This window comes from Delphinus delphis, chromosome 12 (genome assembly GCF_949987515.2).
Source record: "Delphinus delphis chromosome 12, mDelDel1.2, whole genome shotgun sequence".
Lineage (NCBI taxonomy): Eukaryota > Metazoa > Chordata > Mammalia > Artiodactyla > Delphinidae > Delphinus > Delphinus delphis.
In genome coordinates this window covers 15,143,086-15,161,940 of record NC_082694.2, presented here as the reverse complement: position 1 = coordinate 15,161,940, position 18,855 = coordinate 15,143,086, and the positions used below count along the sequence as shown (strand labels likewise).

General features: G+C 43.5%; 2 protein-coding genes across 3 annotated transcripts in view; one reads left to right on the top strand and one right to left on the bottom strand.

The window, feature by feature from the left end:
- POLR1A (RNA polymerase I subunit A) overlaps positions 1–12,064 on the bottom strand; it is a 76,917-nt gene extending 64,853 nt beyond the window's left edge. Inside the window, exons 1-5 of the mRNA XM_060027416.1 lie at positions 11,913–12,064; positions 4,726–4,930; positions 3,232–3,381; positions 1,701–1,808; positions 55–140 (exon numbers count right to left, since the gene is read on the bottom strand). Of these exons, the coding sequence (XP_059883399.1) occupies positions 55–140; positions 1,701–1,808; positions 3,232–3,381; positions 4,726–4,930; positions 11,913–11,989 (626 nt within the window). The 5' untranslated portion in view covers positions 11,990–12,064. The remainder of the gene's footprint in view (positions 1–54; positions 141–1,700; positions 1,809–3,231; positions 3,382–4,725; positions 4,931–11,912) is intronic.
- A 371-nt stretch (positions 12,065–12,435) lies between these two features.
- PTCD3 (pentatricopeptide repeat domain 3) overlaps positions 12,436–18,855 on the top strand; it is a 31,476-nt gene continuing 25,056 nt past the window's right edge. Inside the window, exons 1-4 of one of the 2 annotated variants that reach the window (XM_060027413.1) lie at positions 12,436–12,562; positions 14,372–14,424; positions 14,534–14,570; positions 18,320–18,365. In XM_060027413.1, the coding sequence (XP_059883396.1) occupies positions 12,459–12,562; positions 14,372–14,424; positions 14,534–14,570; positions 18,320–18,365 (240 nt within the window). In that variant the 5' untranslated portion in view covers positions 12,436–12,458. The remainder of the gene's footprint in view (positions 12,563–14,371; positions 14,425–14,533; positions 14,571–18,319; positions 18,366–18,855) is intronic. The other variant, XM_060027414.1, reaches the window with a different exon arrangement.

Here is an 18,855-nt window from a genome sequence, read left to right as displayed (position 1 = left end):
ATACAACTATACTTTAATAAAATTTAAAAAAACAACAGAGGGGAAGGTACTCACTTGCAGTGGGGACATCGCTTAGCAGTCATATGTGCCTTCCAGAAGAAAGCAATAAGTTTGCTTCTGCTCTCACAGACATTTTTTACCTATTAAAAAAAAGCAAGGAAACTCAGAGTGCCATTCTGAAGACAATCCAGTAGGTATTCATTTTGTGGTTTTCACCTTTTTTTGAAAAACCAGAGGAAGCCACCCCTTTCTTAAAATTTCCCACAGAACCCTAATATAGACAAACGCTACCAATCACTGAGCGACTTCTTTCCTTAAGTTTCCTCATTCATAATATGGGAATGAGAATAATAACCACCTTACCAAGCTGTTACTAAGATAAAGACATCATGAATGCAGTGGCGGGGGGGGGGGGCTTGGAATACAGCAAGGATCAATAAATGCTACTTTAATTTAAAACAAGCCTGGACTTCCCTGGTGAGACAGTGGTTGGGAATCTGCCTGCCAGTGCAGGGGACACAGGTTTGAGCCCTGGTCCGGGAGGATCCCACATGCTGCGGAGCAACTAAGCCCGTGCGCCACAACTGCTGAGCCTGCGCTCTAGAGCCCGCGTGCCTGGAGCCCCTGCTCCACAGCAGGAGAAGCCACCGCAATGAGAAGCCCACGCACCGCAACGAAGAGTGGCCCTCACTCGCCGCAACTGGAGGGGGCCCACGTGCAGCAACGAAGACCCAACACAGCCAAAAGTAAAAAATAAATAAATTAAAAATAAATAAATAAATAAAACAAACCTCTCTGGGGACTTCCCTGGTGGTCCAGTGGCTAAGGTTCCGTGCTCCCAATGCAGGGGGCCCGGGTTCGATTCCTGGCCAGGGATCTAGATCCCACGTGCCGCGACTAAGAGTTTGCATGCCACAACTAAGACTCTGCATGCCGCAACTAAAGATAATGCATGCCACAACTAAAGATCCCACATGCCACTACGATGATCCCGCATGCCTCAACTAAGACCCGGCACAGCCAAATAAATACATAAATGTTAAAAAGAAAAAAAGAAACCCCTCTGGATGCAGCTGCTGCCTCCCTTGAATGGACCTCAAAGTTCCGAGGGAAGGCACATCCACAGCTAAGCTACACTAGTGGTTCTGAACTGGCTGCAAATGAGACCCACCCGGGGGGCTTTTGTACCCTCCCCTGGGGCCGTACCCTAGACCAATTAAATCAGAATCTCTGGTGTGAAATTTGGGCATGAGGTGAATCAGATCTCAAGATGAGCCCTGCAGGTTGATTACCTAGACAACTCATTCCCTGAACAAATTAACACTTACACAGGTGTGATGGGGGGACAGGGAGGCAGCAGTCATTTAGCAGTGTTGGAAGGAGAAAGCAGCACAGGGCGTGGGCCTTATTCTCCAGGTGAGACCGTAAGCCAGAGCATAAGCCTCACTGGATGCTGTACCCAAGCCACTAATTCCACCTAACCTTCTCCTGCAGGCAGGCATCAAAGATGAGGACCCAGTGGCTCAGGGACGGTTATGTAACTTACAAGGTCAGAGGCCTCACGAGAGGCAGAGCTCGGATTCAAACTTTCAAACTTTGGGAAGCTAAAGGATATGCAAAAGACAGTGCAGTGCGGAGGCAACTGGGATAATTATGCTAAAAACCGAGTGTTTGGGAAACAGAGAGATAGGATAACTCACACGTGCGCCGTGGGCTCCCAGGAGGTTGTTCTGTAGGATTTTGGTTGTATATCGTTCTAACTCTTCCTGAATTTCGAAGGCAGTAGGATCAGCATTTTCTTCCAGAAACTGGAAAACAAAGAAAAAAACTGTACGATCAAAGTAAAGCAACTGTATGATGAGCAGCAGCAGGGGGCAGCCTCTCCACGGACGGGAGAGTTTCGTTTGAGGGGAGAGAAAGAAACCTCATGGCTGCTGTGGTGCATTTTCAAAAGTTTGGCCACACTGCTGTTAAAAAAATAAAATAAAAATTTAGACTATTCTGCTTCCAGTAGTGCTCGGCTAGATTATTCAGACCAAACCGAAAAGAACCAAGACAGGATAAAATATTTAAAAGAATGTAAAGCTCCGAAGAACTGACAGGACAGTGAGGGATAACCAAGGCCAAACTGAAGGGAAAATGGGAATCCAGGTCAAAGAGCAGAGGGGCCGTGGCTGCTCTGAGGCAGGGATGCCGCACTGCACAGCTCTGGGGCAACCTTCAGGGTAGTTGTGTCCCTCCGGGGAAGATGCTGACAGACTTGTGATGCTCCCTGGAGCTGCACAACACGTTAGCCTGGCCTTGGAAACATTCTACAATCCAAAAATTTTGAACTTTTCATTTTGAAAGTCTTAAATGATAAAGCGGAGAGAAATGAAAGCTTACAGTTAGTGCAAGGACAGGAATCTAACAGGATATTTTCCTGCCATATCGCACCCCACAAACACAGGAGGCTGGGGACCCTAAGGGCTATGTCCTTGGGAACTAGGCCAGCCCTGGAACAGAACCACCTGGCTTCCTATAGCCTGCAGTGCAGTCCAGCCTTGAACATGGACGACGATGGTCCCAGGCCACCAAGCATATGGCAAAAGCAATAAGAACCCTCTCTGGAGGAAGGCAGCCAGCATCCCAGACCTCAAATTATTCCTACAAAGAATTTGCTAAGTACAATGACAAACTGTTGAAAATAAGCACACAAGGAGGATAAAGAGAGGGAGTTCCTGGAGACTAGGACAATATCTTCTTTAAAAAATTTATTTATTTATGGCTGTGTTGGGTCTTCACTGCTGCGTGCGGGCTTTCTCTAGTTGCGGCCAGTGGGGGCTACTCTTCACTGTGGTGTGTGGGCTTCTCATTGCGGTGGCTTCTCTTGTTGCAGAGCACAGGCTCTAGGCATGAGGGCTTCAGTACTGGTGGCACACGGGCTCTAGAGCGCAGACGCAGTAGTTGTGGCACCCGGGCTTAGTTGCTCCGCGGCATGTGGGATCTTCCCGGACCAGGGCTCGAACCCGTGTCTCCTGCATTGGCAGGCAGATTCGTAACCACTCTGCCATCAGGGAAGTCCTTTAATTATTCTTATGGCTTCATGTTTTCACACCTAGCTATTTGTACCCAGTCACAAGACTTAAAGCTCAAGCATTCTGCTGACTATTCTTAGGGGCCACACACAAATAGCTCTTGCACCCACCACTCTGGCTTGTCTGATTGCCACGACAGCCACTACCCACTTACCCTGTACTGAATTCTCTCCAGCTCGTACACTGATTGTAGGGCCCCGACTTCCAGAACTCTCAGCTGGCAGAGCAGCAGGTGAATCACAGCCCGGGGGCAAGTCAGCATGTGACAGTTTAAACAGGAACCCCGGAGCAGCAGGTAGAGTTTCTGAAGAGAGGGAATAAGAGAGACGGGATATTAGAACGTGACATAGCAGTCAAAGTGATTTTCAACGTAATAAATACTTACGACTTTTGTTTCTATGTTGTCAGTTTACTCCTTTAAGAATTCTACTTCACCCTATGTACCTGGAAAGTCCTTCTTCACCTTAAGAACTCGATAAATATTCCTCTATATGTTCTCTTACGGTTTCATTTTAATCCATTAACACTAGAAATTTACTTTGGGTCTGAGGTCGGGAACTACCTTTATTTTATTTAAACACCAAATTTAGTACTCATTTAAATACTGAAAACTTTTTTTAAAATATTTATTTATTTAGGCTACACCAGGTCTTAGTGGCAGGTGGGATCTTCACTGCTTCATGTTTAGTTGCAGCATGTGTGATCTAGTTCCTCGACCAGGGTTCAAACCGGGGCCCCCTGCATTGGGAATGTGGAGTCTTACCCACTGGACCACCGGGGAAGTCCTAAATATTGAAAACGTTTAATGAAAATGTTTCATTTAGGGCTTCCCTGGTGGTGCAGCGGTTGAGAGTCCGCCTGCCGATGCAGGGGACACGGGTTTGTGCTCCGGTCCGGGAAGGTCCCACATGCCGCGGAACAGCTGGGCCCGTGAGCCATGGCCGCTGAGTCTGCGCGTCCGGAGCCTGTGCTCCTCAACGGGAGAGGCCACAGCAGTGCGAGGCCCGCGTACCGCAAAAAAAAAAAAAGTTTCATTTAAAATAATGTTTCAAATGTTTAGTATTTAACTAAGACAATTCTCTTCCCCTAATACGATTAACAGACAAAAATCATGTCCATGTACAAATCCCGGAGGCTGGGTTAACTGATGTAAGAAGCCAAAAGTGTTCAAAGTAGGACTGAACAGTAACTTCATTCTCAGCTCAGTGCTGGGCCTTCTGGAGCTCTGCTCTTCCTGCCACTAAGCAAGAGCCAACAAATCCACCTGAAGGGCTCAGGGAGGCCTGGAGAATTCCAAAGTCCTCTATTGCCAGGGAAGCCCCACCCACATTTCAGAAAGACATAAAGCCCTTAGAACAAAAGGTCTAGGGACGGATCTGAACACTTTCCCCCCTTTGTAAACAGAATCCAGCTGTGGCTCTTCTCAATGGGAATCAAACTGAAGTTCCTTTAGGTAGGGCTCGAGGCCAAGCTGAATGTACTGAATTTCGCTCCTCAAGGTTTTAAATTGCCAAGTAAAGAGCACTTTCACTCCAAGTGTCAGGAGCTGACCTCCTGAGACACCTGCCCCAGGCAGAGGGGTGGCACTCACAAATCCCACCCGCACCCTGAGACCCACGCGGCCAGGGTGGCCCAGGCCAGAACGTACCTCGAAGAGGAGAGGGTTGTACACAGTGAGCGGGAGCTCGATGTGGCCCAGGTGCCCGGAGCAGTTGCTGAAGTCCTGCACGCAGGTGGAGCACACCTCTTTGGAGTCTGCGGGGCCCAGAGCTAGATCGTACAGGCCGTTCACCGACGGGTTCCCCAGGCTATCTAGGTACCGAGGGTTTGTAATGGACTTAACGCTTAACTTCCTAGGGAGATTAAAAAAGACCAGGTGAGACAAGGTTACCCAACTTCTAGGACATTTCCTCTTCGGCACTTACAAAGGGATGGTTTAATGTCTGTGTCTTCAGACGTGCAGACGGCTCCAGAGGGCAGACTCGGTGTCTGCCTTGCTCCCCACTGCAGCTCAGCACTTAGCCCAGAGCCTGCGCTCAACAGGTGCTCAATGAATATGTGCTGAACGAAGAGCAGTGAGTGGTAACATCTTTAAAACCCAGATTTAGTGCAAATCTTGCGCTACCCGAACATACTGGCTGACTTTATACAAAGAAGTACCGGCTTACACGCCAAACGCGTCATAAGCAGCATTTAGTCTCACTTGAACCCTCTGAGATGGGCATCACTATATGCGTTTTTCAGAAGAGGAAACAGGCTCAGAGTGGTTAGTGATTTAATTCAGGTGACAAAGCCCAGAATGGTGGGGGTGTGGTGAGATATGGACCAGACCTAACCCCAAACCCACAGAGTTCAAGAAAGGGAATAATCCCAATATGCAGGAATAGTGAATTGAGAAAAGTTAAACATAAATATGCAAACCTTTGAGAAGTATAACCTGCTTTACTAAAGGTTTCATTGCAGTATTTTATGTTTGGTTGAAAGCAGGCTCCCATAGGACACCTAACTACTTTTACCCAAATTACGTTCATGCCAAGTTTGCTTCTAAACTTCCTTTTTTTTGTAAATTAGAAAATAAAGATAATGAAATCCAAATCTCACAATGTAGAGAAAACCGCTAACAGACTTCTTTCTATGGATACATTTTTAAAAACTGTAACTGGGATCATTTGCCATTTCTAGCATTGCCTTTGCCATTTTCATTGAGCATTAAGTGTTTTCAGGTCACTAAAAATTCTTTGGAAAGATTCTGTAATTAAGAACTACCAGGGACTTCCCTGGTGGCGGAGTGGTTAAGAATCCACCTGCTAATGCAGGGGACACGGGTTCGAGCCCTGGTCCGGAAAGATCCCACATGCCGCGGGGCAACTAAGCCCATGTGCCACAACTACTGAGCCTGCACTCTAGAGCCCGTGAGCCACAACTACTGAAGCCCGCGTGCCTACAGCCCGAGCTCCGTAGCAAGAGAAGCCAACGCAATGAGAAGCCTGCACGCCACAACGAAGACCCAACACAGCCAAAAATAATCACCAAATCTTTCATTATATGTCAATTAATATAATTCATTTAGCCAAACTCCACTATAAGTAAGCTCATGCCACCTATCTGTATACAGATTTTTGTATAGCATAATTCAAACTTTTAACTATTTCCTAAAAAATATAATTAGTTCCTTGGTGAAGGGAAATCCTTGAATCAAAGGGGGCGAACTGTTCTGTTTTCTGGCCTCCTGCGTGGCTTGCAGGATCTTAGTTCCCCGACCAGGAATTGAACCCAGGGCCCCTGCAGTGGAAGCTTGGAGTCCTAACCACTGGACTGCCAGGGAAGTCCCAGGGTGAACTGTTTTGAAGCTCTTGATATATTCTGCCATAGTGCATTCCAGAAAACATGGGCTAACAATAGATTGTCTGTCCTAACCAGCACTGAGTCTTAGCACTTAAAAACTTTCCAAATTTAAGGTGAAAAAATGCTACCCACTGTGACGTTAAATTTTTTTAACAGAAATTAGAATATAACTTTTTTTTTAATTTTAAAATTTTTTTTTTTTTTTTTTTGGTGGTACGCAGGCCTCTCACTGTTGTGGCCTCTCCCGTTGCAGAGCACAGGCTCCAGATGTGCAGGCCCAGCGGCTATGGCTCACGGGCCCAGCCGCTCCGCGGCATGTGGGATTTTCCCGGACCAGGGCACGAACCCATGTCCCCTGCATCGGCAGGCAGACTCTCAACCACTGCGCCACCAGGGAAGCCCTAAAATTTTTTATTGGAGTATAGTTGCTTTACAATGTTGCATTACTTTCTGCTGTATGGTGAAGTGAATCAGCATCCCACCCACCCCCTTCCCTGTCACGTTAATTAATCGTTTTATTATGTTTTGTTTTAAAGGCCATTTTGGTCCTTTACTTAATTAAAAAAATAAAATTTAACTCATTTTTAAGTTAAAATCTTAACTTTTTTTATTATTGTCTACGTGAGCTCCTTACATATGAGGACATTAACCTTTTTTGGTGGCAAATACTTTCCTAGCTTGTGATGTCTTTTGTCATTTTTTCACAGGTGAAAGTTTATAAATTCTTCAAACAGCTTTGTTGAGCTGTAACTCATGTACTATACAATTCGTTCATTTGAAGTATACACTCAGTGTTTTTTAGTATATCCACAGAGCTGTGCAACCATCACCACAATATCATTTTCGTCCCCAGTAAAGGAAACCCTAGCAGTCACTCTCCATCCGTCTCTACCTCCCTCACCGTCCTATGCAATGACTAATCTACTTTTTGCCTCCAGAGACTTGTCCATCCGGGCATTTCACATAAATGAAATCATATGCTATGTGGTCTCTTATAGCAGGCTTCTTTTACCTCGCATGTTTTCAAGGTTCATCCATGTTGCAGCCTGTATCTGTATTTCATTTTTTTATAGCCAAAAAATATTCCATTGCATGGATACACCATATTTTATTGGGTTAGTTTTATACTTTGGCTACTATAAATAATGCTGACAGGAACATTTGCATGCAAGTTTTTTTTTTTTTAAATTACAAATGCACTGGAAATTTCCTGGGTGCTCTTCTTTTTTTAAAAAAATTAATTAATTTTTATTTTTGTCTGCATTGGGTCTTCGTTTCTGCGTGCATGCTTCCTCTAGTTGCAGTGAGCAGGGGCTACTCTTTGTTGCAGTGTGCGGGCTTACTGCGGTGGCTTCTCTTGTTGCAGAGCACAGGCTCTAGGCACGCAGGCTTCAGTAGATGTGGCGTGTAGGCTTAGCAGTTGCGGCACGCCGGCTCTAGAACACAGGCTCAGTAGTTGTGGCGCATGGGCTCTAGAGCGCAGGCTCAGTAGTTGTGGCGCACGGGCTCTAGAGCGCAGGCTCAGTGGTTGTGGCACATGGGCTTAGTTGCTCCGTGGCGTGTGGGATCTTCCCAGACCAGGGCTTGAACCTGTGTTCCCTGCGCTGGCAGGCGGATTCTTAACCACTGCGCCACCAGGGAAGTCCTGTACACAAGTTTTTGTGTGAATATATTTTTTTCATTTCTCATGGATATACACCTAGGAATGAAAGTGCTGAGTCATATGGTAACTCTACGTTTAACTTTCTGAGGAACTGCCAGACTGTTTTCCAAAGCGGCTGCACCATTTTACAGTCCCACCAGCAATACACCAAGGCTCTAACTTCTCCACATTCTTGCCAACACATTTTATGACCTGACTTTTTGACTCTAGCCATCCTAGTGGGTGTGACATAGTATCTCACTGTGGTTTTGATAACTAATGAGGTTGAGCACATCTTTGTGTACCTATTGGCCATCTATATATCCTCTTTGGAGAGATGTCTATTCAAATCCTTCACCTGTTTTGTAATTGGGTTGTTTGCTGTTTTATTATTGAGTTGTAAGAGTGCTTTGTATATTCAGTATACAAGTCCTTTGTCAGATACATGATTTGCAGATATTTCTTCCGACTCATCTTTTCACTTTCTTCATGATATTATTTGCATAATTTAAAATTTTTTAATGAGTTAAACTCACTGCTGCTTTCTTCCACTACCTTTGGGCTTTCTCCTTCGAAGTTGGATAAATATTCATCTACATTTCCTTCTCATTCATTTTACACTAAGCTCTAAAACTTAATTGGGGGCTTCCCTGGTGGCGCAGTGGTTGAGTCCACCTGCCGACGCAGGGGACACGGGTTCGTGCCCCGATCTGGGAAGATCCCACAGCCCGTGAGCCACGGCCGCTGAGCCTGCGCGTCCGGAGCCTGTGCTCCACAATGGGAGAGGCCACAGCAGTGAGAGGCCCGCGTACCGCAAAAAAAAAAAAAAAAAAACTTAACTGGAATTAAAAACAAGGAAAACATTTATTGCATAAGGCAAACACAAATTAATTAGGCTGGGTGCAAAGACTTGTACCACTAGATCCTCTTTCTATCATGTTCTGTAAGTTGGTACTTCACTTCCCTTGCCTGGAGCCTACAGTGATGGAAAAAGAGTACGCAGGTGGGGCCGGCACACACCTGTGTCAACTGGCAGAAGAACTGTCCTGTGCTTGTCAAGGCAACACAAATAGCTCACATCCAAAACTGAATGTATTTTTTTTTTTTTTTTATCTTCATCCTAAGTCTTTCTGTGTAGTAAGGAGCAAAGTTCCTCTCTCTAGCTGGGGAGGAGGAGAAAACTCCTCTGATCATTGCAGGAATGGGATGCAATGGGAAGAGCAAGGAGTCCACTGGAGAGAAAAGAGTTTAAGACTAGCAAACTTGGGTTTGAGGATGACCTTTGCTGCCTCCTAGAGAGTCATTTTATTTGCTGGACAGTAATTTCCTCTCCTGTAACTGCAGACAGCAACACGAATGGTTGCAGTAAGGACTGGTAGTACCAAGCGCTGAACAGATAGCTCCCCCATCCACCCGTGAGTGCACTTAACAAATATCTACTGAGTGCTTATTATGTGCCAGACATACCTTTAGATGCTAGAAAAACAGATCAGAATCCCTGTGCTCATGGGCCTTACATCCTATTGAAGGCAGGCAGACAAAAGCCAAGATAAATAAGCACACAGTCTATTGGATGGCAGAACATTCTATGAAGAAAAGTAAAGCAGAAAAGGGGAAGGACAATAGAGTGGGCCAGTGGCTGGGGGAACCCCTATTGAGAAGGTTATACTGAACAAAAGCCTGAAGGAGATGGGGAGTGAGCCATGTGGTCACCTTTACAGGAGGAAGAAGCAGAGAGTGCAAAGGCCCTGAGGTGGATGTGTGACTATGGTGCTCCGGGAACAGCAAGGAGGCCAGGGTGAGGACAGAGGTAAGTTCAGAGAAGTAGCAAGGGCCAGAATGACCTTTCCAAGGCATTTTAAGGACTTGGCTTTTACTCCAAGTGACCTAGGAAGCTACCAGAACTTAACACAATAAAAGGTAGCATAATGATTGATATTTGCCAACCCCAGACTCAAATAGGTCTACAATGCTAGTAATGGGTATAAACTTGCTTATGCACTTCCCTGTCTAAAAACTCCACAATTAACCTGTAAAAATTCAATTCTTTTGCTTTTGGATGAAATACGATGTATGGCTAGTGATGATATAATTGACATTTCTGGGCCAGCATACCGTTGTAGCTCAGTTTATTCATCCAGTCATTCGACCAGAGTTGAGGATAAAAGAAAGGAATGAGGAAGCTCAAGGCTAGTGGAGAGAGGCGGAAATATAAACAAAAAAGGAACTGAGGCACCATAATAGACAGCTGTACTGGGTGTGGAAAGACCTCAGAAAATGAGGGAGGTTGAGCTGAGCCTTAAGAGGGGGAGAGATGCTCTCCGGGTGTCTGCTGGGGGTTGGGGGCAAGAGCAGAGAAGCAGATCCCTCTGGCAGAGAGGACAATGCACGCAGAGGAAATAGCTTGAGGTAAGGCCCAGACGTTGAAACCTCATGGCACTTTATGGAATGTGCAAGTGGTTTAGTAGGGCTGGCGAAGGGATGATGCTTTAGCAAAAATCAGCATTGGCCTGCTTATGGGTAAACTTGTAGGCCAAGCTAAGAAACTATCATTTACCTGAGGGAAATGGAAAGCCTGTGGAGGGTTTTAAGGGTGAGAGTAGCATGATCACATCTGCACTTTGGAAGAATAACTTTAACAGCAATGTAGAGCATGCACTGGACTGGTGTAAGGGCGGGGGAGGCGGAAGAAAAAGACAATTCAAACAAGAGATAAGGGTATGATCTAAGATAGTAACAGTAGTGTTGAAAAGGAGGTTATAGAACGAATAGACATGTAGGTGACACACAGTAAGAGCCCAATAAGTAAATGAGATGTCAGGAGAAATAGACCTAGAATATTTGTCCTGTCACAAAATATTGACCATCTTGCACTAGACTAGGTACACCACTTTGGAGGGGCAAGTTCCCTCTCCCTTTAGGGGAAGTAGTTGTTGAGTTTTTGGTGTAGGAGTTTAAGAACTCAGTGTGAAATTCAAAGAGATGTCCAAAAAACAGCTGAAAAAAATGAGTCTGAAGAATCAGGAAACGAAAATTGGTCTGGAGATTTAAATTTTGAGAGTATCACTCAGGAAAGTGGTGAAATTGTCTAGGGAGGACATTTAGGACAAGAAAAGCAGCATGTATGACCAGAATAGAATCTCAAGGAACAGCAAGATTTAAGTAAAAGAGGAATCAGCTAAGGAGCCTGAGACGAATTCGAATATAAACCACGAATGCAAGGACCTTGTTCACCAATGTGTCCTGAATGCTTAGCTTAGTGCCTGGCAAAAACTGGATGATGGATAAATGTTTGTGGGTTGATAAAGGGAAGAAAGAAGTAGTACTTGTCACAGAAATAAAAGAACCTGAAAACAATAAATAAGGTGCTGGAAAAGAGAAAGACTGTCAAATGCTACGGTGATCAAAATGAGGACTGAAGAGGGCCGCTTTGATTTAGTAATTAGGCAGAGAATATAAGCGGTCCTAGCAAGGAGAAGTTGTCGCATGAATTGAGTCTCGAACGATCATCATTTCATAGACAAGAAGAGACTAACCATGAGCTTAATAAACCACGTCAGAGACATTATAGTAACTACACAAACGCAGGCTAATTAACGAGGAGACTGGCGGATGATAACGCCGCAATCTGGGTATCCCCACCTTCCCAAGGGCAAACTCTTCCGTAGCCCCACTGGGTTCTAGGCAGTGCTCACTAGCCAGGGACGTTCCCGGAACTACGGGTCCCAGCAGGCCATGCGCCAGACAGCCATGGACTCTGAGGAGAAATTGGGCGCCAGACCTTCTGGGAACGGTAGTTTGTGGCCCCGACCCCAAGAAGCTCTGCACGCTTCCCACCAACTCCTTACTTGAGCTCTTCGGCCGAATACATCCCGAAAGAAATGCCCTGCAGCCGCCGCCAGGGCATGTTCTTTGAGCCCAACATCCTCCAGGTCAATTCCGAGCTCTGACACCCGGAGAGAAATTCCAGTCACCACGGGTATATTTCTAACGCTACCTCCGGCCCGCAGCCACCATGTGATTTAAACTGCGCTTGCGCGCGCTAGAAAGGCTCGCGGGAAGATTTACGTGGACGATAACATTTCCGATCTAGGGGGGGAAGGAAATAATTTCACGACTCTCACTCGCCCTTTTATTTTGAAAATAATCGAATACATATAAGACATTAAAATAATATTTTAGGAAATATCTTTGAGGCAAATGAGGTGTACTGAGCCTTTAACTTCCGAAGCAAAATCTTTCAAACCATGGGACTGTAACCTCCTATGTTATGATTGCTTTCGTCTTGTTCCGTCTCAGCCAATAGCCGAGCTATTCCACGCCCCCCTCCCCCCTCCCCCACAGCCTTAGGTGGAGGGCATGCTTTCCCCGTATGCTGTGCGAAGACGCCAAAGATGGCGGCCGTACATTCGGCTCGCTGGTTGAGGGTCAGCCGCGGGCTTTGCCTACCGCTGACGGGTCGACGGGCAGGTGTCTGCGGACGGGCCCCCAGTAGCAGGTAAGAGAAGCTTGGAGAATCCATGAGAAAGACCCCAGGATCACCTGGGCCATATGTATCCCCTTTACCCCCGGAGAGCTGGGGAACTAGGTACGGTGGAGTGGAAGGCGCGTGCGTGCGCTCGCGGCTGCGTGCCCCGAGAAGCTGGCACGCGGAGTCCGCGTACTTGAAGAAGGGCTCCAAACGCGCTGGTTAGCGGGATATTTATTGCTGGGGCTCGCCTACCCCGGGGTTAGAACTCTTGGCAAGATTCAGGATCCTGCTGTTGTGGATCTTGCGTTCTAGTAAGTGTGGGTATTGGCAACGCCTCCCCAAGTTTTAAAAAAAAGAAAAATTGTATCAGCTCTTACCCGTTTTCACCCACCGGGAGGAAGGGGGGAAAATCAGGTTTTCCCAAGTTAAAGGCAGTTTACGAGTTCCACCGTATGCTGGGTGTTGTGGGGATGTTTGGCCAAAGAAATTATACAGGTGTTTATAAAAACAAGAAAGTCTAAAAGATCTGAACACAATCTGAATAGGATTGCTGTGATTGTTAAAACTTGGCGCGTGTATCATTTGTGTAGTTTTTTTCACTAGGTACAAACTGGCGTTGTGGAAGTATGAGGTGGGAATTTGTTGTGAAAATTTGGGAATAGCCTAATTTTGGATTCGATGTTTGCTATTTCCTTTGTGAAGTGATAGTAGACAAATTCCCTTATGTGTAAACTGGAGCTAGTAGTAGCCATCAGAAAATTGTGAGTAATAAGTGAGGTGTGTAATTTACAATATACATTTTATATGTAACATCTTCCCTCCTCAATCCTCACAAAAGAGCAGACGCTCCACCTGGTAGTGCAGGAGCCTTAATGCTGCTGTTCAATCCCAGTCCTTTTCCCGGTGGTGCCCAGTGTTGTTGTTTTTCTACCCATTTCCTTTGATTTGGCAGCAGCATCTCTCCCTCAGTCTTCACCCACAAGACAAGAGTGGTGTATGTGACATACATGTCACGAGAAACAGCATGATTTGAAAGAATTGATCCCTTTCTGAAGTTGATCCGTAGCAGAGAGGTATTGTTTTAAGATGATGCCCGAGACCAGATACTATTAGAGGAAGTAATTCTTCATTTAATCACATTTTGACAATTTTCTGAATGGTACCAATGCTATTTAGGAAGGAAATACTTACAAGGTAGTGTACATTATCTGTGGTATATTGACTCTATTTTTTAGCATGATCAGAACGTTTTAAAACTCATTCATGGGTCAGTGATTCTATATTTTGGGTTAAAAAAATAATATAAATTGTTCCAAGTTTAAATTAGGACACGTACATTTGGTACATTCCTGATTGTTGAAGGAAGTGCAGTGAAAGGCTGTGGTGATCTTAGTTTCATAATTTGTCAAAATTGCTTTAAGTGGGATAATCTTTTATTGTCATCAGGGCATCATCCATGTAAAATCAGGAGCTCATTACATCATCCCTTTTAGCCTCAGTGTTTTGGGTTCTCAAAGGTGAAAGTTCCTTATATTTCAGATAAGCTGCTCAAATGTTCAAGTGCTACTAAATTTTTCCTTTTTTCCCCTGATTTTATTTAATGAGATGGCCTGATTTAAAAATTTTTTGGCAATATGATGTCTATATCTGGTACATATTTTGTAATCATTTTGAACTTGCCATTGAGACCACGTCTTCTCAGCATACGTTGACATGAATTATCCAGTTGGTTTGATCTGTGATAATTGGAAAATTTTGGCTGAGTTGCACATAAGTGGAGGTGAGGTGGGAAGTTCATTAATGAGTATTAGCTTTAGGGCTTTTATTTTTTTGTAGATTTTATTCTGGAAGTGCAGCCGTCCCAGAGGTTGAAGGAGCTGGTGCAACAGGTATATGAAAATATATTGAAGTAACTCAATTTTTATATTAATGCATTATACTTCTTTATAGTAGTAGTATTAGGAAACTGATTCACTTTGTTTTATTTTTCACATTAAGGGACTGAAGAAGTGGTCATTCCAAAAAAGAAAACTTGGTGAGTATTCCATCAGTGTTCATTCAGCAAGTGGTTAAGTGCTTATTATGAGCGAAACATTGTTAGGTAAGAAGCTAGTGGCGGGAATAGCAATGGGAGAGCATTCTTGGGGAGGGAACCATTGAGGAGAGAAAAGCTTAGGGGTCTGAAAGAACATAGAAGAGGAAGGTAGAGAGTAGTGTGTGAATGGGGAATGAGATTTACTTAAGAGTTAAAAGACCTTGTGAACTAAATTTGGGTTAGTGTTTACGTAGTGATGGTCAATTATGAGCATCATTATTAGAGTAATTTTTTTTTTAAAGGAAGTTTTCACGTTATTGGGAGATTAAAAAAAATATTATCTTTATGGGGGGCTTCCCTGGTGGCGCAGTGGTTGAGAGTCCGCCTGCCGATGCAGGGGACACAGGTTCGTGCCCCGGTCCGGGAAGATCCCACATGCCACGGAGCGGCTGGGCCTGTGCGTCCGGAGCCTGTGCTCCGCAACGGGAGAGGCCACAACAGTGAGAGGCCCGCATACCGCAAAAAAAAAAAAAAAAAGATCCTTCAAAAAGCCAGGTGTTTTTTGAGTATGACCTGAAGATTCAGGCTCATTTAAAAAAAACTTTCTTAAATTACTAAAGTAATTAATGGTTATTGCCATTAATTAGCAAGGTAACTAATGGTTATTGTTCAGTGGGATAAATTGAACATGCAGAAAGGAAATAAAATTACCAACAATCACTGTATTCAGAGGCAAGTTACCTAATCTGTCTGTGCCATAGTAGAATGTGGGTAATACAGTACCTGCCTTAGGATTAAATGAGCATTTGAACAGTTGCTGCCACAGAATCAGATCTCAATAGGTGATACCTATTATTTTAAAGTTCTGGGATATAACATTTGAAGTTGTACGTATACATTTAGTTTAGCAGAGTTGATTGGTTAGATGTACCATTCTATACTCTGTTTTAAATTTTGAATGATTACGTAGTATTTTATTATATGGTTATATTCAGGGTCATTTTTGTCTTCCCTGGACTGAGAATCAGAACCAAGATAAGAGTAGGAATATACATATCGTGAATGAGGCATTTCTTGAATGACATTCCAGCCCAGTGCACTTTACCAACTCATTGTGCCTCTATCCCTGACAAAGGTACCACAGGGAATACAAGAGAGGGAGTGTATTGAGGATGTGTTCAGGTGGACTAAAGTCTAGTTGAGTTGTGTGCATATTTTATACTTTATGTCTTACACCCACTTTACATGTGTACATAACTGTTTACACATGACTAGGGGCTACACAGGATATGATGGAACGAAGAGTGGTTGTATTGCAGTAATCAAGGTGAGTTTTACTGAAAACATAGTTTAGCTGTACCTTAAAATGGGTCAGATGATTTTGTTGGCATCAGAATCACCAGGGAATTTTGTTTAAAATACATATTCCTGCAGGTAATTCTTATAAACCCTAAACTATAAGCCCCACAGATATAGAAACAGTAAGGTAGGGTGGGACATGATCATGATCTGTCTGATGGTAGTAGGAGACCATGCAGGCAGGCCTGTGAAAAATGCTCTATTAGAATAGGAGAAATAAGGTAGTTGGTAGAGAGCAAACTGAGGCCTATTTATTTACAGCCCATGAGGTAAGAATGGTTTTTACATTTTTTATAGTTGAAAGAAGACGATTTCATGACACGTGAAAATTATGTGAAATTCAGATTTCAGTGTCAGTTAAATTTTTTTTTGGAACACAGCCTCACTCATTTGTTAACTTACTATCTGTGCCTACTTTTATGCTCCAAAGGCAGAGCTGGGTAGTTGCAACAGTCCTCACGGCCCATAAAGCCGAAAATACTTACTGTCTGTCCCTTTACAGACAAAGCGATTGATAGAGGCTCTCTGATAGCCTCTGCTTTCCAGGCTCAGGAATTTGTGCTTTTAGACCTAGAAGAAGCCATAAAGACTACAAATTCCTGTTGCCTTATTTGAGAGATGAAGCATCTTTTAAGGCTGTTAAGATGCTTTTAAGGTATCTTTCCCAGATCACAGATGCCGTAGAAGACTAACAAATTGTAGAGAGTCACTGTGAGTTTTCATATAGGAATGTGACAGGATAGAGTATTCTGAGCATGCTAATCTGGATGGTGTAGTTACTGTAGAGAGGGCAGGGAGCCCAATTATGATCGGTGCATAGGTAACTGGGCTCATTAAAGGAATGGATGTTAAAACTTACCAGATTGGCCAGAAGAGGATGTGGAGAAATGGTTGCTCAGATACGGTTGTTGCTTGGGCAGTCAGTTGGAACAACACTTTGAAGGGAAAGTGGGCACGACCTAAAATGTGCACACCTTATCGGTTAACCATTCTGGAGGAACCCCTGCAAATATGCCCAGAGAGACATGGATGACAGTGTTCTTTACAACTTGGGAATAATAAGAAATTGAAATAGCCCAAATGCCCATATGTAAGGGGATAATAAAAAGCAGTTATCATACTATATAACATTTAAGGAATTAAGTAGATTTACACATCGAAGCATGGATAATACAGTCAAACTTATGGAAGCACGTATCCAGAATGACGGTATATGTTTTCGATTTAGTTTTATGGTGGTATGTGTGTAAAAGTACCCTTTAAAGTTCTGGAATTATAAACACCAAACTTACAGTAGAGGAGGAGGGGGTCGCAAAATGACACCGGATATAATAGTCTAGTTTTTTTTTTTTTAAGTATAATGTATTCATTGAGGTTATTTTTAGTGAGTGATCTGAATGTTCATAATTTTTTCACTTACATTTGTTCAATATGTTGTAAAGATGTACTCACTTGATACGACTTAAATATGCTAACGTAGCATTTAGTTAGGGAATACTGAGAGATGAAAGAATATCTTTCTCTCACTGAAATTACGTAAGTGTGATTTTAGAAAATCCAGTAGATGTTGTGTATGTCAGGGAATTAGTCTTGACATAGTATAAAATTTCCTACGTGTTTTCTTTTTTTTCAAATGACTTAAATTATGAGTGTATGTTTAAACTTTATTTAAAAAATACATTTGGTTTATTAAGTTTATTCTTATTTCCCTTTTTGAAATGAAACACAAAATCTAACACAAGTAAAAATACATTTGAAACCAAATTATTTTGTTTGTCAATTATTCCAGTGAAACCTCTTTTCAGTAGTTAGTGAATGTCTCTACCCATAGTCATAGTGGGTGGCTGGCCTGAACTTCTTATAAAGGTTATATAGTTGAGAGGTTCCAAACTTGAATCATCTGGGAATTCAGTAAGAATGAATGTGACAGTTCTCCATAGAACCTGGGGGTCCTGATTCAACAGTCCAGAGCGCGGCTTGTGATTTATTCTTATATACAGCTGAATTAAGAGCCACCAGTTTGGATAATAAAGGCAAGAATATTACAGAAAGCTACAGTAAGAATGCATAGGAAAATGGGTAGGAGGAGGAAAGATTCAGGTTAGACAGTTTGATGAGATGAGGGTGAAAATTGCTAGCCCTGGGTGATGGTTATAGGGACCAGGCCAGAGAGTGTAGCATGGAACGTGTACTAACCACCTTTGGGCAAGAGAACTAAACAGTTTTCTCATTTTCTAACTTATTATTCTAGTGATCTTGAGAGATCAGAACTGGCTTTACTTGAGACCTGAACTTTGTTGTTGGCCAGTCCATTCTGAGAGTAGGATCACTTGTTCGCTTTGTGAGTGTGAAAAGCCCTCAGAGGGTTAACTTGTGATTCTCATTCTTAGGGATAAAGTGGCTGTTCTTCAGGCACTTGCATCCACGGTACACAGGGTAAGTAGGAATTTTAGGTTTTTGTATCTAACTCAGCTAATAATAACTGTTATGTTCATATCTCTGCATGATTCACAATTAAACTGTTGTAGATCTAGAGAGTTTCTTATTAGAAATATCTAGTTCAGTCCCTTCATGTGACAAATGAGAAAACTAAAGCTTTTAAAGCGATTGGCCCAGGGCTACTTAGGATATTAAAACCCTGACTTAGTACCATGTCTTTTTTCTCCAAATTCAGTGTTTTTATACTATGCCAGTGATTTTTAAACTTAACCTCCTGAAGAGCTTGTTGAAATGCATGTTCCTGGGGAATGGTTTGGGTGTGATACTCTAATGCAAGTGATCTGTAGACCAACTTTGAGAACAGTGTAGCCACCATGCTGGAAGTAATTCAGTGATTAAGAATCTGGGTCCTGGAGCCAAATGTTTTGTTTCATCGTTATCACAAAGTGACCTTTTCTCTTGATGCTTCTGTTTCCTTATCTATAAA